The 19635-nt window shown below is 49.9% G+C and overlaps 2 protein-coding genes across 3 annotated transcripts; one reads left to right on the top strand and one right to left on the bottom strand.

Annotated features, from left to right (window-relative positions):
- The first annotated feature begins 373 nt into the window (after positions 1-373).
- RIT1 (Ras like without CAAX 1) lies at positions 374-5614 on the top strand. Its single transcript, XM_052705548.1, has 6 exons — positions 374-494; positions 565-683; positions 795-851; positions 1017-1090; positions 2000-2191; positions 3173-5614. Exons 2-6 carry the CDS (start codon positions 596-598, stop codon positions 3401-3403), a joined length of 642 nt encoding a protein of 213 aa, XP_052561508.1. The 5' UTR covers positions 374-494; positions 565-595; the 3' UTR covers positions 3404-5614.
- Positions 5615-9246: 3632 nt separating this feature from the next.
- SYT11 (synaptotagmin 11) lies at positions 9247-19457 on the bottom strand. 2 transcript variants are annotated; one of them, XM_052705540.1, is made up of 4 exons: positions 19287-19457; positions 15270-16093; positions 13330-13453; positions 9247-12157 (listed from the first exon to the last, which is right to left on the bottom strand). In XM_052705540.1, exons 1-4 carry the CDS (start codon positions 19318-19320, stop codon positions 11847-11849), a joined length of 1293 nt encoding a protein of 430 aa, XP_052561500.1. In that variant the 5' UTR covers positions 19321-19457; the 3' UTR covers positions 9247-11846. The 2 variants fall into 2 exon arrangements, with proteins under 2 accessions (XP_052561500.1, XP_052561501.1); XM_052705541.1 differs by having other exon boundaries at positions 13333-13453.
- Positions 19458-19635: the final 178 nt, after the last annotated feature.

Here is a 19635-nt window from a genome sequence, read left to right as displayed (position 1 = left end):
CCCGCTGTGAAGCACGGGGAGCGGAGTGTGAATATCTTTATGGACACAAAGCACAACGTGGCGGTGGTGGCAGGGCAGGGTGCTGCACAGCTGCTGGGCTGTGGGACGCCATCAGCTCCCGGAGCAGCACTGGTAGCTCCCTGGCGCTGGGAGTGGCTGGCACCTTTGTACAAACATTGACTTTCCTACGTCTTGTAAATACTTGAGACCCGTGCTTTCGTTATAAATAAATGTATAAATGCTGTATAAACGCGCTGCCGCTCGCGGCTTTGTTGTGAGCTGCGCCTTTAATTCCCGTTTCGCAATCGGGAATGGTTCCAAGTCAGGGAGGGGCGGGGCCGATGAGGCTCGCGGTCATGTGACCATGGGGGCGTGGCTACATGGGGGCGGTCTTTCTTTGGCGCGGCCCCGCCGCCATTTTGAGGTCGCCGCCTGAGCTCGGCGCCGGGCCGCGCGGTTGCGGCGGCGTGAAACGCGTCACGGAGCGGCCTGAGGTGAGCGAGGAGCGGAGCGGCCGGGCCGCGCTGAGGGCCGTCGGGCTCACGCTGCTTTCCTCACCCTCAGAAGCGGCGGCGGTTCGATCGGCGCTGAGGAGATGGACGCCGGGGCCCGGCCGGGCGGCGCGGGGCAGCCCCGCGAGTACAAGCTGGTGATGTTGGGCGCCGGCGGCGTCGGGAAGAGCGGTGCGTGCGGGGCGGGGCGGGGCCGGGCGCTTCCCGCGCTGCGAGGGCGGAGCTCCGCGCTGTTCCCGTCGGGGCCGCGTTGCCCCGCGCTCAGCGCCGTTCCTTTTGCAGCCATGACGATGCAGTTCATCAGCCATCGCTTTCCCGAGGACCACGACCCGACCATCGGTAAGAACGGCCCGCCCCGCTCCGCCCCCCCCCGCCGGCCGATGCTTTGAAGCCGTTACCGCGTCGGTCTCCCTTTGTGTAACGCTCCCTTTGCGTGTCGGTGATTTACGGGTGTTCGCGATGGCGCTGACGATTTGTTCTCCCCGAATTGTGCTGCGAATCCAGAGGATGCTTATAAGATCCGGATACGCATCGATGATGAACCTGCCAACCTGGACATCTTGGACACAGCAGGACAGGTTGGTGAGCACCATTGAGAGCATGGAGGCTGCAAGGGCAGAGACAGAGAGAGTTCCACAGCGCCTTTCTGTTCTTCTGAACAGCCTTTAGAGCTGTCTTCATTCATCTGCGTGCTCACAGCTTCGCTCCCATGCTGTGTTTAGGCACGCAGGCAGCTCTCTTGCTTTACGTGTTTCTCTCTGTTGCTTCTCACTGCTCACACTCAGCAAGCGATGTGTAATGGCTTAAGAAATACACAGAGCCTTTAGATTGCTTTGAGACTGGGAGGTTGAGGTTGGATATGATGAGGAAGTTTTTCCCCCAGAGGGCGGTGAGGCACTGGTACAGGTTGCCCAAGGAGGCTGTGGATGCCCCAGCCCTGCAGGCATTGGAGGCCAGGCTGGATGTGGCTCTGGGCAGCCTGGGCTGTTGGCTGGGGCCTTGCACACAGCAGGGGTTGGAGCTGATGGTCACTGTGGTCCTTTGCAACCCAGGCTGTTCTGTGATTCTATGATTCCATGACTCCCTTCCTATTCCTAATGGAAATCTCCCCTCTTTTAGTTTGATAGTTTCCCTCAGTCTCCTCACAGCAGACTCTGCTAATGAGTCTGTCCCCTCCTCAATTACAGCTTCTTTAGAAACTGAAAGCCTGCTCTCAGCTCTCCATGCTGAGCAGCCCCAGCTCTCCCAGCCTGTCCTCCTAGGGAAGGTTTCATCCCTTGGATCACTCTACAAATACAAAACATGTATTTATGTTATTTCTTTACCAAGAGAAAGATGGTGTTGATCCCACAGAGTTTTTGTCTCACGTGTAAAAGGATGAGGAGGGAGATGCCAAATTTGCACAGCATTCCTCCGCCGCCGATTTTGGAATGCATCTCATGTTTCCAGTTAGAAATGGTTGTGTTTGTGTCGTGTTCTATTTGTAGGCAGAGTTCACGGCCATGAGGGACCAGTACATGAGGGCTGGAGAGGGATTTATCATCTGCTACTCCATCACAGATCGACGCAGCTTCCACGAAGTGCGTGAATTCAAGCAGCTCATCTATCGTGTGCGGCGCACCGACGACACACCTGTGGTTCTGGTGGGGAACAAATCCGACCTGACGCAGCTGAGGCAGGTGTGTGGCTCCCCAGGAGGCTCCCCTTCCTGCTTCTGCTTCAAAATGCAGGCATAGAAGAGATCAGGTTCTTCTGGGTTCACTGTAATAAGCTGAACGCGAGAGCAGTATGAATTTCAGCTGGAGTTGCTGAATAACCAAATGCATTTAACCACCGTGGGAGTGAAATCTTCCAGTTGATGCTTTGAGTTTCAGGTGCTCTTAGGCTTTTTCTGTCTTTATTTCCTGAAAAGAGGTGCTTTTAACGGAGGTACAGCGCTGCGCGTAGCAGGGGGGTTGAAACTGGATGATCATTGTGGTCCTTTTCAACCCAGGCCATTTGATGGTAACATGATAAACCACTCGCAAACGTTACAGATCAGAGGATGCAAGTCTGCTAAGAAAGGAGGTGTGATTAATAATGGGGGTAAGAATGCACAGAAAGGAAAGTGAGCTTCAGCTTAAGGGAATGGTAGCTCTTGTCTGTGGGAAACAATTTGGAGCAAAGCTTCAGAGAGACGAGGAAAACAAACTGCAGAGGTGTTTGTGTGCCTGGAGTGAGGTGGTTTTTCAGCGTGGCAGGAGAGTCACTGAGGTGGAACCCATACTGAGGTGTGGGGCAGAGCAGAGGGAGCGGGCACAGCTTCAGTGACCAGGGGAAGGAATCCCCCAAACTGACAGGAGCTCATCCTGGGGTGAGGGCTGCTGCGTCACGCAGCCAGCATTACATCCTGAGAAGGGAATTCTCTCTGAAAGGCTTTTCTTGTTTTATGAATGATCAGAGCTGCTGTGTCTGGAGGGTCGCTTACAGATGGTGACGTTGCTTGTGAAATGATGGGTGAAAGAGAAGGGGAATTGCAGAGAAAGGTGCAGACATCAGGGGAGGTGGGCAGTTCTGGAACTGGGAGGGCGCGCACGCAGCTCTCGGCTGAGCAGAACAAGAAGAGAGAAAGGAAGAACCTCTCTGGTTTTGGCTTTCTTGACAGATGTGGGTTTTTTCAGGTCTCTAAAGAAGAAGGCTCTGCTTTGGCACGAGAGTTCAACTGTCCTTTCTTTGAAACTTCTGCTGCCTACCGTTATTACATTGATGATGTGTTCCACGCTCTGGTGCGAGAGATCCGCAGGAAAGAAAAAGAAGCAGTGATGGCAATGGAAAAAAAATCCAAACCCAAAAGCAGCGTTTGGAAAAGACTGAAATCCCCCTTCAGGAGGAAGAAGGATTCGGTCACTTGAAGAGAAAGAATTCCTGTGTAAGAGAAAACCTGGGAGCAGCCACTCGTAACCAAAGCGGTTGAACGACAACATTTCAGCAGTAGGTTTAAAGACTGATGGGACTTCTGTGAGGGGGAGCATCACTTCTACCATTATTTTTGCTTAAGACGGTATTCTCTTAGTTCTGGGTATTTAATTTGAGACACAGTAACGATTTGACTTCCCTTTGCTGTCATTTTTAGATCGGATTCTCCAAATACTGCTTGTGTGTTGGTTACAGATGCTGGTGGGTTTCTGACGCTGCACTTTTAAATGTTTGGTCACTGCAGACTGGAAGCCGAGTTGTTTTAAGAGGAAAAAAGATGCTGAATTTCTACCCAGCTTAACTCAATTCATTCTGTTTCTCAGTCGTTTGCACAACAAAGTGTTGCTGCCTTCCCACCCACTCACTGCCATCACCAGAGGAGGATTTTGTTGAGGTTGTGCTGGAAAGTGCTGAGCAAAGCGTGCGACTCCACAGCCTGGGCTGCGTGCAGGTGGCAGCGAGGGGAGATGCGTGCTTTGTTCTCACGGGAAAGGATTTCTCCAGCAAAAAGTTCCCCTGAACGAGCAGTGAACCCACGGCGTGGTGGTTGGGATCCTCAGCAAGGCAGAAACAGCAAATTATTGCTCCTCTGGCAGCCGTGACCTGGCAGCAGTACGGATGTGCAGCGCCGTCCCTCCGTTCAGCATCGATGGCCTTGTTGGAGCGTTTGTAGCTGATGCTGCGGATGCTCTGCAAACTGCAGCTTTGGGTTTTCCTGACTTGTTTTTGAAGCTGTGGCTGTGATGGTGCAGCGGCGTATTTATTTACGTCGCGTTTTGTATGGTTGTCTGAAAGGAGACAGTATTACTGAGTAGGAGACTCTAACATAGTCATTTCAGATTAATCTGTGATAACTGCTTTGTAAGGAAGACTGAAAGTGAGGCGCTGGGGCCGGAGCTGATATCCCTAATGCTGGTGAGGTTCTTCAGTGCTGCCTCAAAGGTGGGATCAGCAGAAGGGAGCAGTGAGGGCAGAGCAGCACAGCTGGGCGTCCCCACCCACCCGTCAGCACGTCCTTCCTCCTTGGGGGTGATTTGACACCGCGTACAGGATTTAAATCCAGAGCTGCTGTTGCCATGCAAAAAGCTCGTGGAGAGATGGATGTCCAGGGTTGTTTTAGAAATGATACAGAAAATCATAGGTGACTCGGATGGGTTTCAAAGGCCTTTCTCAGAACCAAGTGCCTCGAGTCTCTGTTCAGTGGTGAAAGCTTGGCGGCCTGTAAGCGCAGTGCTACTCAAGTGCTTCTCTTAATCTTTGAACTCTGTGTCAGCAGCTGTTAATCTCACTGACCCAAAGGCCTTGCAGTGCCTTCAGTGTGCTGCCAGCAGAACTGAAACAGGTTGTTGGATGTGTAAAAAAATCCAGCACAAAAAAGTGAAGATAACGAACATACAGACCCTAATTTAGGCTTTCTTCTTTCTACACTCCTTACTGTGTGAGATGTCACTGGAACTTCTGGGCCTGGTGCTTCTAAGGGTATTTTGTGTGAGGTTTTAAGAAAAAACCAATCTGTCACGAGGAAGTGGGGAGGGGTGAACGGTTTGATGCTGTGTTTGTAGCCAAGCTCAGCATTGGAGTGGATTTCTGTTTCTCCCTTCCTTCCAGAACTGCAGTGTTTGGCTGTGCTGGTAATCATCACCGATCGCAGAGCAGGGAGAATAACTGGGGTTATTGGGAATGGAAGAGCTCTCCTCCATTCACCATGCGTGCCACTGTGCTGCCTTCACTGCAGTTACTGCTTTGGAACTGCAGCTCTCAGCAGCTCCTGGTTGCATTAAATGCCATCTAAAACTGGTAGATAAAACCCAGGGACAGCAGCAGGGATAGGAGCAGCTCTCAGTGCTTCGTGGCAATGATTACTTCCAGCGTCAGGCAGCGTGCTGGGAGCTGGGAGCCCAGTTCTCCCCATCCTGTCTGTAATGTCTGTGCCTTACGTGATCCTTCAATGCAACATGTATGTTTACTAATGCCTTTTATGAGCCTCTTGCTTCCAGAATTACTAAATCAGAACAGCAGCAAGCACTTTTTTTTTTTTTTTTACAGTGTTATTCAAAAGAAAAACAGAGTTTTATTTTTGTCATGTATAAATTTGTACCCGGGGTTATCGTTTTATTTGACACTATAAATATAGAGTTTTTAATACAGGATTGGTGTGGGGTGTTTTATTGCGTGGTGTGGAGCTGCCCCCCTTCGTGTTACACACGTGAGGCTGAGGCAGGGCAGGAAAACTCGTGGGATGTTTTTAAGTGAGCTTGGAAAGCGCTCATCTTACTGCTGGGAGTCTGGGAAGTAGAAAAGGAATAAGAAATGTAAAAAGGTGGATGGTTATGGCTAAAACTTCACCATTTGGATGCTTTGTCTCCTTCGGAGCGATGTGGCGGATGCTGAGTTCTGCTGCTCCATGGCTTGGACCAATCCACCCAAAGTGAACAAGTGCATTCAGACAGGGAGCTCCTCGCTTTGCTTTGTCCCCATCCTTTCTCACTAACTGCAGGAAACAGAGCTCAGCCCAAAGGAAAAGGCTCTTCTGGCTTTGGGTTGGTTTTGGCTATGGGGCAAAACTCCAACTTACGTAGGGCAGAACACATTTCCTGGCTGATATTCATACCAAAAGTTGGTAAGGATGCAGGCACTGTGCTGAGATCTTGAGCCAAACGAGGGGGAAATTCCAATTCAGTTGGAGGCAGAGATCAGGGCTTTGCTTTTAGGTTCATCCCTGGAATTTGGAAGCCATTAAGGACCGGTTCCAGTGCCGGCCCTTTTGTAACCAGCATGAAAATATCTGGAATGAGAAAAATGAGCACCACAGCGTTCCCTGAAGTGCAGTGTGATCATCAGATGCCATTTGTCTGTCATCTGAAGAGCTGCAGGAGTGTTTTGTGTGCAACAGCTCATCCAGTGGAGGCTCTGACCTTGGAGGCAGGCAGTGCTGCAGGCAGTCGGTCCCATTGTCTGAGCCCCCAGGAGCTGGGAGAGGCAGCAAATATGTTCTGTATGGCAACAGAGGGAGAGTTTCATTGCTTTGTGCCTCCCCTGAGGCCACTTGGAGGTGTTTAAGGCAGAAATTACTGCCATCAGCTCACAAACATCCCCGGGAACGAAGAAATCACAGCTCAGATGGGCCCAACGCTGCCACACTGCCCAGCAAATGTTACTGTTTATTGTTTGCTTGGACTCCACTAAGAAAAGCTTTGCTGTGTTCTGCTGTGCTGATACAGCTTTACTTTCCTGCTTCTATTGCAGGAATGCAGAGCCACAGCACCTCCTTGCTGCGGATAAAGGTTGCTGACATAATAACAAGTTGTTTACAAGTATGCAAAATTGGTGACATTTCAAAAGGTGGATGTTAATTACACGTAACTGAGAGCTGAACAAAAAGACCCTGCAGATGAAGGTGGGTATCTGGGTCAGGGGAGCGTGCTGCCATGCCTGCTCCTTTACACACCCGTAACGGCAGATCTGAGATGTTCCCTTTCCTCCAGCACAAACTGTTTGCATTTTGCCACAGCAGATGAGCAACACTGGAATGTTTGCTAGGCTGAGGTCATTCCTTGCAGTGAGGCTGCGTGGAAACACGTGATGGGGGGGATTTGCATTGGAGCAGCTGAGCCACTAGATGGCTGATGGCAGAAGAGGTGGTCAGCATCGCTCCGGATGGGAAGGTTGGAACTGAGCTGCATTTCTTTGCTAAATCCTGCAGACCACTTGAATGCTCTATGAAGAAATAAGCCGTAGGAGCACAGGGAAGCTGGATTTCCGGCTGTGAAAACTAAAGTTTGAGGTGTGTTACATGAGGATGACTTGGAAAGGATGAAAACATTACAAAGCTCGTTATGTGGCTGAAACGTGAAGCTTGCAGAGTGGAACCACACTCGTGATCCACCATGCCATGCCCACACTCAACCTGTTAAGGAGAGTTCCTCTCTGGAATGTTCCTCCTTGTGTATTTTAGGGAAGTCTATCGATTTTAAGAGCAAGGAGAGTGTATGAAAGGGAGCAGTTCTAAACCAGCTGAAAATTAAACCAAATCAATATGAAATGACTCAAGGAGTGTTTGCCCGCTCACTGCGCTGCCTCCCTTTCCTGGCATTTCCCTTTCTCTCACTTCCTCACTTTCTCTTCCATATTTCTTAGCCTGTGTTTCCCTTCCCATCCCATGTTCTGATGAGCCTGGTAGGCAGGTAAGGCATCTTCTGAAGGACCACAGAAGGAAGGAAGTAAACACAGGGGTTCAAACAACACACGTGACAGAAACCCAGGAACGCATTGCGTTCCAATCCTGCAGGGGCAGCCCAGCTTTCTGTGCCCTGGGTTCTGAGGGCACATCTGTGAGCACATCAGCAACGCACGGGGGGCCTCTCGTCTGTCTCAAAGCAGTGGAGTCACTTTGTAACCAAAGGCTGCTTGTAACCAGGGTGGAAGAGGAGGACTGAAGCGTAAGGTGCTGCTGGGGATGGATGAGCTGCTATTTCTGCCTGCCTGTTGAAGGAAATACCAGCAGATCCCGTCTGTCATCAAAAAGTAACTCGCATTACCATGGTAACTGGTCTTGCTCCTGTGTTGAATTGGGAAAGGCAGAAGCTGTTGGAGAAGGAGGGGCCCAATTAATGCTGCCGGAGAAAGATGGCAAAAATCCTATTGATTTCATTGGCATCGGCAGCCAGAGCCAGAGAAGGTGGGAAGAGCCTCTGAGCAGAGCTTCCATGCTTTCCCTGAACCGTTTCTCTTTGGTTTGTCAGATCCATTCTGTTTGCTTCTTTTCTTTTTCTTATGCAAATCCTTTTGTTTCTGCTTCAGCCGAATGGTGTAAGAACCTGAAATGGGATGTTTGTGAAAGCTGTGCCCTGTTAGAGGTAGAAGCCAAGCAGAGAAGGGTGAGGTTTTCTTTCACATCTTGCACAGTGCAAAGCTGCCCCTGCCAACTGCAGTCATTAAAGCAATAAATGACAGTGCTTGAACACTGCGATCAACTGCAGTGTGGGCAGCGAGGTAAGGACGGGTAAAGGCATTTTGTGCTCAGGATGGAGGGCAGCATTTTGGAAGGTCCTTACCTCTCGATGTGGTGCTTTCTCCTTCCTAAGTGAACCCTTCTGGTGGAAAATGGTGTCTGAGGAGCTGTGGCATTTGACTGCATTCCATTTTCTGGGACATCGGAAGATCTGAAACCTCCAAGATCTTAAAGAGGAGACCCGAAGTTCCCACGAAGCTCATTTCAGGTGTTCACATCCCTCAGCCACCTCTGGATCCCCACCCTTTGTTGCAGGGAAGCTGTCAGGCCGTGCTGGAGAGCTTCTGTAGCCACGTTGCTGTGGAAACACGGTTTGGTATTCTGCACTATTTGGTGTTTTCTAAAGCCGTGGCTTCGTGCCCAGCAGTGCTGTGCTCTGTGGCAGTGATGGGAGCTGCAGAAGCTGCGTTACGGAGCGCTGCACCATTGTATCTCACAGCGACACGGACAAAAGTGTTCCTGAATAAAGCAGCTCTGCCTGGGAATCCAGGAATGCGTCTGAACCACGAATAAAAGAATCAAATTCTGCTTTTCTTCACAGATTCTTTCACCGCCCGGATTCCTTTTTTTGCCCATTTATTCCCCTCGGATGCCCGTTCACACGAAATCACAGCCGTGCAGAGGCTCAGTGATGGCACGGTTCTCACCGTGCTGATGCTGAAGTGACAGCAGCGCACTTCATCTGCTGGCGTTTTGCTCTCCCTGCATTTCTGAGGAATGCTCTGCAGGTTTGTTTCCGCCTGCCTCCAACACAGCACAGCCACCATCTAAAGTGATTTAAGTTTTATTTCCACGCTCAATGTGCGTTAACAAATTCAACATACAAGATAGCATTACATAATGTCAAGTAGCTTCTAGCATTATGCAGTTTCACACATGTTGAGTTAGGTTTTTTGCCTTTTTTTCCACACAACGCTGTCACTGTCCAAGTTAATTTTACAATAGAAGACACAAGGTAAAGAATAACCACATCTGGGAGATTTTACAGTGAGTCCGCTGTCACTTACTGTCTATTTTACGTTTTAAAAAATATATATCTGCACATCTTCAGTTTCCTATCATTCCAGAAGCGTTGGAGCTATTCCTATCTGCCCGATAGCCTAAGACTATTTACCCTGAGCATGTTTCCTTGACAAGAAGTTCATCTTTCCTTCTCAACTAAAGGAATCTTATAGAGATCATCTAGGCTTACGCATGCTTCTCACACTGAAGGGAAAGAAAAGGGAACTTTGCGTTGCTTTGTTCTGTTCTGGTGATTGGATTTTCTTGGAAAGAAAAAGTTGTGATGATTCCTAAGCTTGCTTAGTGCAAAAAGCAGGACTGGAATAAACCTATGGCTGTTTCTGAAGGAGAGCTCTGGTTTGTGGCTGTAAGGGACAAAGATAAAGTCTGCTGTAACCTCAGGCAGTAACACTCGTCACTGGGATTGACTGAACACAAACAGAAGTCCGTGCTCCCATCTGCCACGCAGGGCTGAGAAACAGAGCTGCAGCTTCAGTGCGACTTCTCTTCTGAAAAGACATTTTGCCTAGAAGGAATTTCAATGGGAAAGTGGCGACGAGTGAGAAAACTCAGCTTTCTAGGAGCAAATTCTAAGGGAGAGATGCCAAAGGGCTGCCAATGCACCGAGCACTGGCTGTGAACAGCCACCCCAGCAGCAGTGCTTTACTGTGCGGGTGGAAAGGGAAGCCTTGCTCAGTGATTCTACTTTCATTCGGAAGAAGGTGGAACGGACCATTTTTCCATCAGGGCTCTACAACTCAATAGCCAAGTCCTGCAAACGGTTCAGCTGTCTTAGAAGCGTTTAATTACAACACCTATTTGCATCCCACATGGCACAGAACAGACGGGCTGCCTGGAAGCAGCCACACAAACACCGCAACCTCGCAGTGCCTCCCTGCAAGCTCAGTTCTGCTTTGTGTCTCCATTGCAGAGCACAGAATTGCTTTGAATTTCTGCTGCTTGTTAGGACTATTTCCTCTGCACTCAACAACAACGCTTACAACTAATTGCTTGCTGCTAATTATCATCCTTTTGTCTTTCCTGGCTTGAATGTAGGAAGAAGCCCAATCGAGTTACTCACCGAGATCCTCCTGGCTAAGAACATCTTGGAGAATGTTGTCTCGCTAGAAAGTGAGATTGAATGCAGCAGTTTCCAAACTTCAGTTATGTATTGGTGGAACTTTGTGAGCTGCAGCTCAGAACTGCCCAGTGTTTGGGGCTGGCAGCCTGAAGTGCTGCAGGCCACATTTATGGAGCAGCACTGCTGCATTTCAGGGGTGACAGAATGCGTATTCCATGTCTCAGAAGTTGTGTCCACAATTTCAGAGCTGACTTGAGCTGCTCTGAAATTCTAAAGCTTAACTGCTTGACCAGTTTGACTTTGTGTCAGAACGGACTTTGCCCTGCGTTACGCTTTTTGGAGAGCTGTCCTAGATCACGTGAACTGACTCGCTTTGGACCCAAAGGAAGCTCTGTGGAGTTTTCACTTCACGCCTCTCTCCCCAGGCTGTTCTCCTATCTCCTCACATTACAGAACTTACCAATCCTGTGGAATTTCAGATTTAATGTTTAAAACCAGCAAGAGCTTCCTTAACAAACAGCGCCGTGCCAGGTTTTGTTGGGCCCTTCACACACAGGGTCAAATAAAACGCAGTACAGTGGAACTCCCCCAGTTCTGACAGCCTGTAGGATGGTGTCTGTGCTAATTTCCACGTGGCAAAAGCAAAGGGATCCATTTGTTGGTGTACGAATTTAGATGCGAATCTTTGAGGCTGCGGCCTCACAGCTCCAAAGCAGTGATACCACAATATAAGTCTTTCAGTACCTGATAAAGGAATTTGTTTTTGTCTCTGAAGGAAAGTGCCATTTCCCCCTGTATTCTCCTTTTGCATTAGTGCAGAATTCTAAACCACCTTCAATGGAAACGCAGTTGGTACTCCCAAACCAGCAAAGAAGAGAACTGCAAGAACCAATGGGCAGGCAAACTAACAAGAAACTAGAGGTTAAACAGCAGAATCCAGAAACTTTGGGAGAAGCCTAATAAAGACAGGCCAATTTTGGTGAATACCAGCAAAGACAGTTCGGCACAAACACAACTTCCATAGTGACAGATAATTGTATTAAAATCTGCGACTTGATATTGGTAGTTATACTAATTTCAGTTTGTATTAGGCATGCAATAGCGTGATTACACTGTTATATATATTTGTGGTATTTTTTTTTTTAATTTAATGCTCTTTAGAATCGTAGTGCCCTGCAAAATCACATCACTAGAGAACCCACCAGCTGCTGCTTCTTACGAAAGTTTAGTTCTACAGCTAAAACAAGGTGTAAGTCTGTTCTATGATCAGCTGCCACGACCTCTGCTAGTATTCGCTCAGGCTGTGCCATTTGGCCACCGGCTTTCTAGGATTCTCACAAACCTCTCTCCAGTGCTCCACACCAGCTGCAGTGATGCTGTGAGCTCCCAAAATCAGCCGTCCCACCACTTCATTTTTTGTGGTACGGTCGAAATCAATGACCAGGAATTCGATGCTGATGTCAGGAAGGAGATCAACGGGGATGTCATAAATGAAGGATTCGTTGAAGACGGGGTTCAAAGTGCACTTCTTCACGTGGGTCTTCTTTTTTGCTATGCGCTTTCTTCCGTAATAAACATTCACCTTAACGTAGGGATCTGTCAGAGAAGAAAGAAATGAACTAATAACACAGTCCAGCAATGCTCTGGAGCCCCCTGAACAACAAAGACAGGGAGCTGTGGGAGAGGAGCCAGAGGAGCCGCAGGGCTGAGCAGGGGCTGCAGCAGCTCCCTGCAAAGCCAGGCTGAGGGAGCTGGGCTCGTTCAGCACGGAGAAGAGGAGCCGGGGCTGAGCTGAGTGCAGCCTGCAGGGAGCCTGCAGCCAGGAGGGGAGGCAGCTCTTGGGCAGGGGAGATGAGAGCAGGGAACGGCTGGAAGCGGAGGGAGGGCAGCTGGAGGCTGGGGGTCAGGGAAGTTGTGTGCTGGGAGAGCGGTGAGGGGCTGAAGAGCTGCCCAGAGAGGCTGCGATGCCCCGTCCATCGCTGGAGGGCTTGGAGGCCAGGCTGGATGGGGCCCTGGGCAGCCTGGGCTGCTGTGAGACGTGGGCAGGTCGGGGGCTTTGCAGGCGCTGTGGGGTCGCAGCTTTGGGACCCTTGAGGTCCCTTCCAATCCAGGCCATGCTGTGATTTTGTGGTTTTGGGAAGGGGTTCAGCTTGCTGATCCAGGCAGAAGTGAACTGTGCACATCTAGGTTCACACTTCAGCTCCCAGAGGATTCTCCCACTGCAGAGCAACCAGCTGACATCAGCACCTGGAGTTCTTAACAAGCTTCAACACTGCGTGGGGAAACTGGGGAAGGCTGGTATGGTGGCACACCAACTGCAGCAACTACTCCTAGCAGTACTACATGGGGAGCTTTCTGGTGAGGTCAGGGGCCAACTTGTCAAAGCTTTCACTTTGTTTGCTGTCATTTGTAACAAGAAATATTTTACCTAATTTCAGGGAATGGTCCCACGAAGTGTCAGAATAGTTTTAAGATGGGGAATGGTTGCAGTGAAAGGTATTGAAACCGATGAAAGATGAAAATTAAGCCTTCATTCTTCCACCAGCCTCAAACCAATTTACTCTTTATGTCAGCATCAGGTTTAGATTAATACATGTGGCATAGGGTGCACACCCAGCCTGCATTTTACTACACTACACGTTCTTTCAGATGGACACAACAGTGTGGGTTGTTGAGGTGTCCTGCACTTCAGCAAAGCTATGAGCTGCCTTCCTGGTGGCTTTATGTGGCAGAGTACAGAGAGGTTCAGGGTTGGAGAAAATAGCTTCTACCTGAGAGGCCAGTGATATCCATCTTTGGCAAATGTCTGGCTTTCAGCACCACAACAGTCATTCTCTGCGCCACGGGTTGGTAAGATAGTGAGACCTGCAGCTCTCCTCTGCTAATGCATTTCTGTGAACAAGAAACAGCAATCATTTCTTAGGACAACGTGGTCTGACAAACACGGGCAAATGTTGGGGGTCACCGGTATTTTCCTTTTCTTACACTAAAGGACCAAGCAGTTGGGAAATTATCTGTGCTTCATTCTAAATATGAGTTTAGCCTTAGCCACGTGAGGTCTCCAGACGGAAAGCGAGTTGCTGAAGGTAAATCATCCTCTGCTCCACATCCCCTGCCTGCTGAGCAAAGTAAGCATCACCACAGCCTTCAGCTTCTCTGGGAGCAAACCTGGGGCCCTGCTCAGAGAAATCAGCGCCCCAGGGTTCCTCTGAGGTCTCCTCTGGAGATGCTGTGGTTTCTAGGAGCTCTAAGCTCACTGACCTCTTTTGGAGCTTACACTGGTGAGCACCTCGAGCTCCTAGGGCACAGTTTGGAAGCTCCACCATCAGTCAAATCTGCACTGGAAAAGCATGAAGACGAAAAAGAAACTATTCTATTACACTTGTTGTACATCCTTCCAAAGAGTAACACTATTAAGATCAATAGCTCTGGTTTCCAGTCGGTATTCATTAACTTTCAGTGAGATGGCACTAATTTAGATGAAGTTCATTTGCTATCAAGGGAAATGGTATTAGCAGTGGGCATGAGATCGTGCGGCGTCAGGAGCACAGCAGTGACAGCACTGCAAAGCCCAGCCACAGCCCCCTGCCCTGCCCCCTCTGTCAGCATCTGCTCCTTTTAGCCCCACGGTGCAGATGGGGAAGGAGGTCACAAATGGAGGATTTGCTTTGTTTCCCACAGAAACATCACCACAATAAATGTGAAATCTGGTTTTTGAATGCTATTGCTTAAATTAATTGGAGAAAATGGTGTGCGCAGCTGGCACCAAGCATGCTACTAAATCTACTTTTAATTACTGTTGCATGCTAAATTATTTGCATCCTTGATTATACCTATTTTTTAGCGTGACCACTTTGCTCAATTTTTAATCCATTACCATTTAATCCTGTAGAACCTACAGGACATGCAGTTAAAGCATTGAAAAGAACACTTTAAAAAAGAGCCACTGAACTGAAGGTAAAGCAGCCCATCAAGGTGAGATTCCATCTTTTCTGTGGGCTGCTCGTCTTTCCAGCAATGAGAAATGAGAGCAGGATTCACTTCACTTAGGTTTCAGACGTCCACACTGGGCAAAACCATGGCAGATACATTTCAGCCTCACATGGGAAAAAGAGACGGTCGCTGGGGTGGGATTGATGTGAGCTGTTCCAGACCTCTCCCCATGTTTTGTGGCAGCCTCTGCTGCTGATGCTGATCTATTTTCACTGGCTTACAGCCTACACTTACAAATTAGTTAATTACAAATGGAGGTGCCCGGATCTGTCAGATGAATCCTTCTCTAAGAGAGATTTGCCTCTGCAGAGCAGGATATACTGTTCCTCAGAAGTGGTAGAAAAGGTATTCAGAGTAACTGCATCTCCTGCTATTCCCCTTGAACAGCTCGGACAGGGATGAATGTCCCTTCGTCACTCTGCTCTTTTAATGGGAGTGGGACTTTGCCTTTTTTTGGGCATAATTGGTTAAATCATTCCTCATTTCTATGTCTCTGCAGTGACTGCGTTACCAAAACTCTATGACCACACAGCAGAGAACTACAGAACTAAAAGAGCACGGTCAGATATTGCTAAAATAACACAGCTGTGGAAAGAAATGGGTTTCATAACTGAGAATATTGCAGCATTCCTGCTCAGCAAGGCTCCCGATCCGGAAGAACTGGGATCAAATGCAATGCAAGGAAACCTGCACGACACGAGATGAACTTATTTACCTGTATGTTCCTTTTGAGAATCTCCCTGGTCAGCTGAACCTTCCCGGTGCTGGGATCCACTCCTGCAAGGGGCACCATGACTTCTCCAATCACATCATCTCGAGAAAAGCGATCGAAACTCAACACCAGGAAGTGAAGCACCAAATCCTGGAGCTGGCTGTAGGGGATCCCATAGAAGGTGAAGGTTTCGTCAAAGACTGGATCCAACGTCTTGCGAAGCACGCGAGTCTTCACGCGATGCCTCTTGTCGGGAAGAATGGTCATCTTGATGTACGGGTCAGAGCTCTGAGTGTGCTCATCCATCACGGGCAGCCCGTGGGCCTCCTGAATGGTGACCACCAGTGCTTTTTTGGGGAAGTTGTAGTCCACTGAGAAAGTCAGCTCACCCAACAGGACGTCCTCTCCTGGAGAAGATGGCGAGGAGGTTTTACTTCCTCCTGGAGTGAGGCTTTGATCTGGGCTTAGTTCATCTCCATAATCTACTTTGATCGGAAGCTGATCAATGTGGGGAGCTGCGTTTGGCCCATCTGGAGCCTTATCAGAGCCTACCAAGCCAGATTCAGCAGCATTCACCAAAAGGTTTCCCCTCCCAGTCTCCTTAGGAGCGCCATTCTTGTCTCTCCGGATTCGGTTGATTTTCTTCTTGTTACTCAAGGTCTCCGGATAGATGCTGATGCCTTTCAACATGTGAATGAATTTATACGGTGGGGTTTTGTGCTTTTTTTCTGCTTGCTGGTGACAGCATGTCCACACAAAAACTGTTACTGAGACAGAAACCACCAGGACAGTAGCACCAATGAGGCCTGCCACAACTGGAGAGACATCTGCAGGGGAGAAAGGCAGTCAGGAAAGAGCTGGAACCTCAGTGAGTGCCTGCAGCGAGCACGCCTGGCAGGGACCCTACAGAATGCTATGCAATAAGCCTGGTATCAAGGTTTCCTTAGAATAAAAAGTTAACTTGTATCTCAGAACTTGTATTTCTATGGCCACAACATGGGACTGGGAGTCGTCTGCTATGAACAGCTTGAACCCTGGCTACATTACAGTTACTTTTTTGGGGAGGGTGATGAACGTGGCCCTGTCCCACACGCACGAGGGACACAACAGCAATCTGAATCACACGGAGATTCGTTCTCCTCCACTCACTGCTCTGTTTCCCCAGCTGCCCTGTCATGCACACACAGCCCACTCTGTGTCTCCCCCAAAAGCTGACGTTGTTCTCTTTGACTGCTCCCCTGTGTTGCATTCTCTGCTTTGTCACCCCAGCATTACTATTTATGTTCATCCAGATTTTGATGAGCAGCTGCTGACAAAATGCTGTCACCCCACGGTTACCAAGACTCTCATGTGAAAATCTGACGTTCGAAAGCAATGGGCAGAACGTCCTCTTTTTGTATTGAGAGATTGTTTGATATTTTCTGGAGTTTATGTCAATCGGGTTCTTCAGCTGTGTCAGGCCAGAACAAAAAGGCACAGTACTCATTTTTAGCCACCAAGCTCGTTATTTTCTATTTATAACCCTTGCTTTGGAGATGTATTATCAAACACCCAATGAAACCAGTAGTTTCGAGCTCCCCAGTACATTATATTGACATATTCAAGCAATTTAGTCAAGGGCCACCAAGATAATTAAAGAGCTGGAGCAGATGGAGGGTGGAGAACGGAGAGCAGATGGAATATGAGGCCAGCTTGAAGGAGCTGGCTCTGCTCAGCCTTAAAAGAAGGAAAAGGGAGAGATCTTCCTCTTGTGCCATGAGACGTTCACGCTGCGGTCGTATCACAACAGAGGAGGAAGGGATCCTCAGCCCCAGCTCTCCTCCTGCGGAACAGAGCGCTCGCAGAGCTGCTCCTCCTGAAGCTCTTTCCCTACACTCAGGATTTGAAATCCTTCCCGATTCTCACAACCTCCCTGTTTGCTGGTGGACAGTCGCCTTCTGCAACACGTTCCTGCGGCCCCTCAGAGGTGAGAAGCAGTGAGGAGGAGCATGAAATTCAGTTTATTTCAGAAGTAAACAAGCAGCTGCTTCTGCAGCGTTTTCTCTATAGCCTAAACATCTTAACACTGGAATGTTACTTGTCACTACAAGCAAAGGCATTTTGAAGTTCATGAAGGTGTTGGTCTTGTTATAATTGTATTACTGCTTTACTAAACATTTTTCCCTTTTTTTTCCCTCTCAATTCAAAGCAAACTAAATCCCCTCTGCCCCATCTTTTTCCTCACAAGCTGCACACACTGCTTGCTTCCATAGGAGCGTGGAAAGCCAAAAATTCATCATCGCAAACAACAGAAAATCATCTTCCGAATTCATGCTTCAATTACAGACAACACCCGAATTTGGCACTTTCTCTGCCCTTCCTATGTTGTCATTCATTAAGGCTGCGAGGCAGGAGGAGAAGACTGGCAGGCTGCAATCTGAGTATCTCATAGGCTCAGGGAAATCTGATTTTCCCATAACAATGAATCTCCCTCTCACAAGAATCCCTTTGGGTTGAACCCAGCCTTCCCTTCCTGCACCAGGATGTCTTTCAGGTGGTCACTGCCTTCACAGGCGCACATCTTTGGGCCCACAGCACTAACAAACACTAACACACATCCCTGCTTCATTATTTCACATTCCCTCTTTGAAATGACCCAAGTGGTCTTTAAGAGCCAGTCTGAACGCAGAGCAATTCAGCCACATGCAGATCTTAAAAGCTTCTGAGCACATGCAGGAAAGGACAAAAGCCCAAACTCTTTTCTTATTCTGACCTCATGTTTTCTTGTGTTTTGTTCCCATTGTGTGCTCAGAGAATCAGCTCTTGTACCTTTATTTCCCAATAAACAATTTCAGCAGTCACATCAGAAAGCACCAAACAAGCCTTTTCTCCCCCCTCTAAATCCCCGAGCTCTTCTGTTGGCTCTTGCAGCTTCTCGTGGCAAAGAGTCTCCCAGCTTCATTAAGCATGGTGGCAAAAAACCAACAGCTTTTATTTCGACCCTCCCCACCTTGTTTTGCTGGATGCTTCTTTCTCCATAAAAGAAAGAGCACGGAAGGACCAGCCCTGCTCTGCCCGCCGCACCTCTCCTCTCCTGCCTGGAGACTCCCACTTTACGTAATCCTTCCATACATCCATGAATTCTCTTTCTGTAGTTCCTCACGGCTATGAGCCGCCTCCCAGACTCCCGGACATGAGGTTCTGTGAGTTCATGAACAGAGAAGTGCTTTGGATGCCCGTTTCAAACAGCCCATTTTGTCTCTTCTCTCCCCATTCTTTACAAAAAAAACGCACTATCTGTACCAGGTATCTTTGCTTTGACGCGATGCAAAGATCTGAGACCCAAATCAATTTCCAGGCTAAGGAATTATGGTTTTGGTTAATGAGATAGCACTGAAAACTTCTTTTTAATACCAACATTTGCTGATTACACCCTGATGGCCACTGCGGGCCAGCGATGGCAGCCCAGAAACGACACGGAACGCGCAAGTGGAATGCAGACATTGTATGTAAGGGATGCGATGCAGGATGGATCCGTGTTACTAAGAGCTTGAGAACGTAAAGTTAACGCGGTAATCACGCGTTAGCGATAGGCCCGGGCCCCGACGGAAGGTCGGTCGGTGCTGGAGGACGGAAGGAGCAGCGATCGGGTTCTTAAGAGTCGCGGGGACCCAACGGACAGACGCCAATCGACGGATGACGCCCCGCCGTTCCCCCCCAACCCCTCGGGCTCGCCGCGGCCCCGCCGAGGAAAGGGGGGGGGGAGGGTGGCTGTGGTAACGGCCCGCCCCGCCCCGCTCGGCCTTCGGTGGCGGCGCCGCAGCCCCGCGGCCCCCGGGGAGGCGCGAACAAAGGGCGGGCCGGGCGCGGCGCAGGCAGCGCGTCAAGGGGGCGCTCGGTACCGCGGCCGGGCCTCCAACGCCGCCCTCCGCATCCACCCGCGGCCTGCTCCGGTACCGCCGGAATGGGGATGGGGAGGGGTTGGGAAGCGGAGGAAAGGGCGGCGGAACGGGGCTCTCCGCGCGGCCAAGCCCCACTCACCGAAGCCGGGGTGGACGCTGGTGATCTCCGCCATGGTCCGCGCTGAGGCGGAATGCGGCACCCGGTGCGGAGGCGCCGCGGTACGGCCCCCGCCCGGAGGATGCTCCGCAGCCGGGATGCAGGAGCCGCCGACTGGTCCCGATCGGCGCAGGCCCCGCCCGGCCCCGCCCCGCCGTCCCGCCCCGGAGCCGCCCGGCGGTGACTCGGCAGTGGCGGCGCTGCGGTCGCGCCTCCGGGCGGCGCTGCGGGTTGCGGGGCGCGGGCGGAGGCCCTGGCGGGCTGCAGTGCGTTTGTACAGAGTCCGTGTCCCGCGCTGAGGGAACGGTGCTAACGCAGCTGTTTGCGGGCG

The sequence above is a fragment of the Tympanuchus pallidicinctus genome, unplaced genomic scaffold (genome assembly GCF_026119805.1).
Source record: "Tympanuchus pallidicinctus isolate F22 unplaced genomic scaffold, pur_lepc_1.0 scaffold59, whole genome shotgun sequence".
Lineage (NCBI taxonomy): Eukaryota > Metazoa > Chordata > Aves > Galliformes > Phasianidae > Tympanuchus > Tympanuchus pallidicinctus.
Note: the sequence above shows the minus strand (reverse complement) of the source record. Positions and strands in the feature narration are given on the sequence as shown.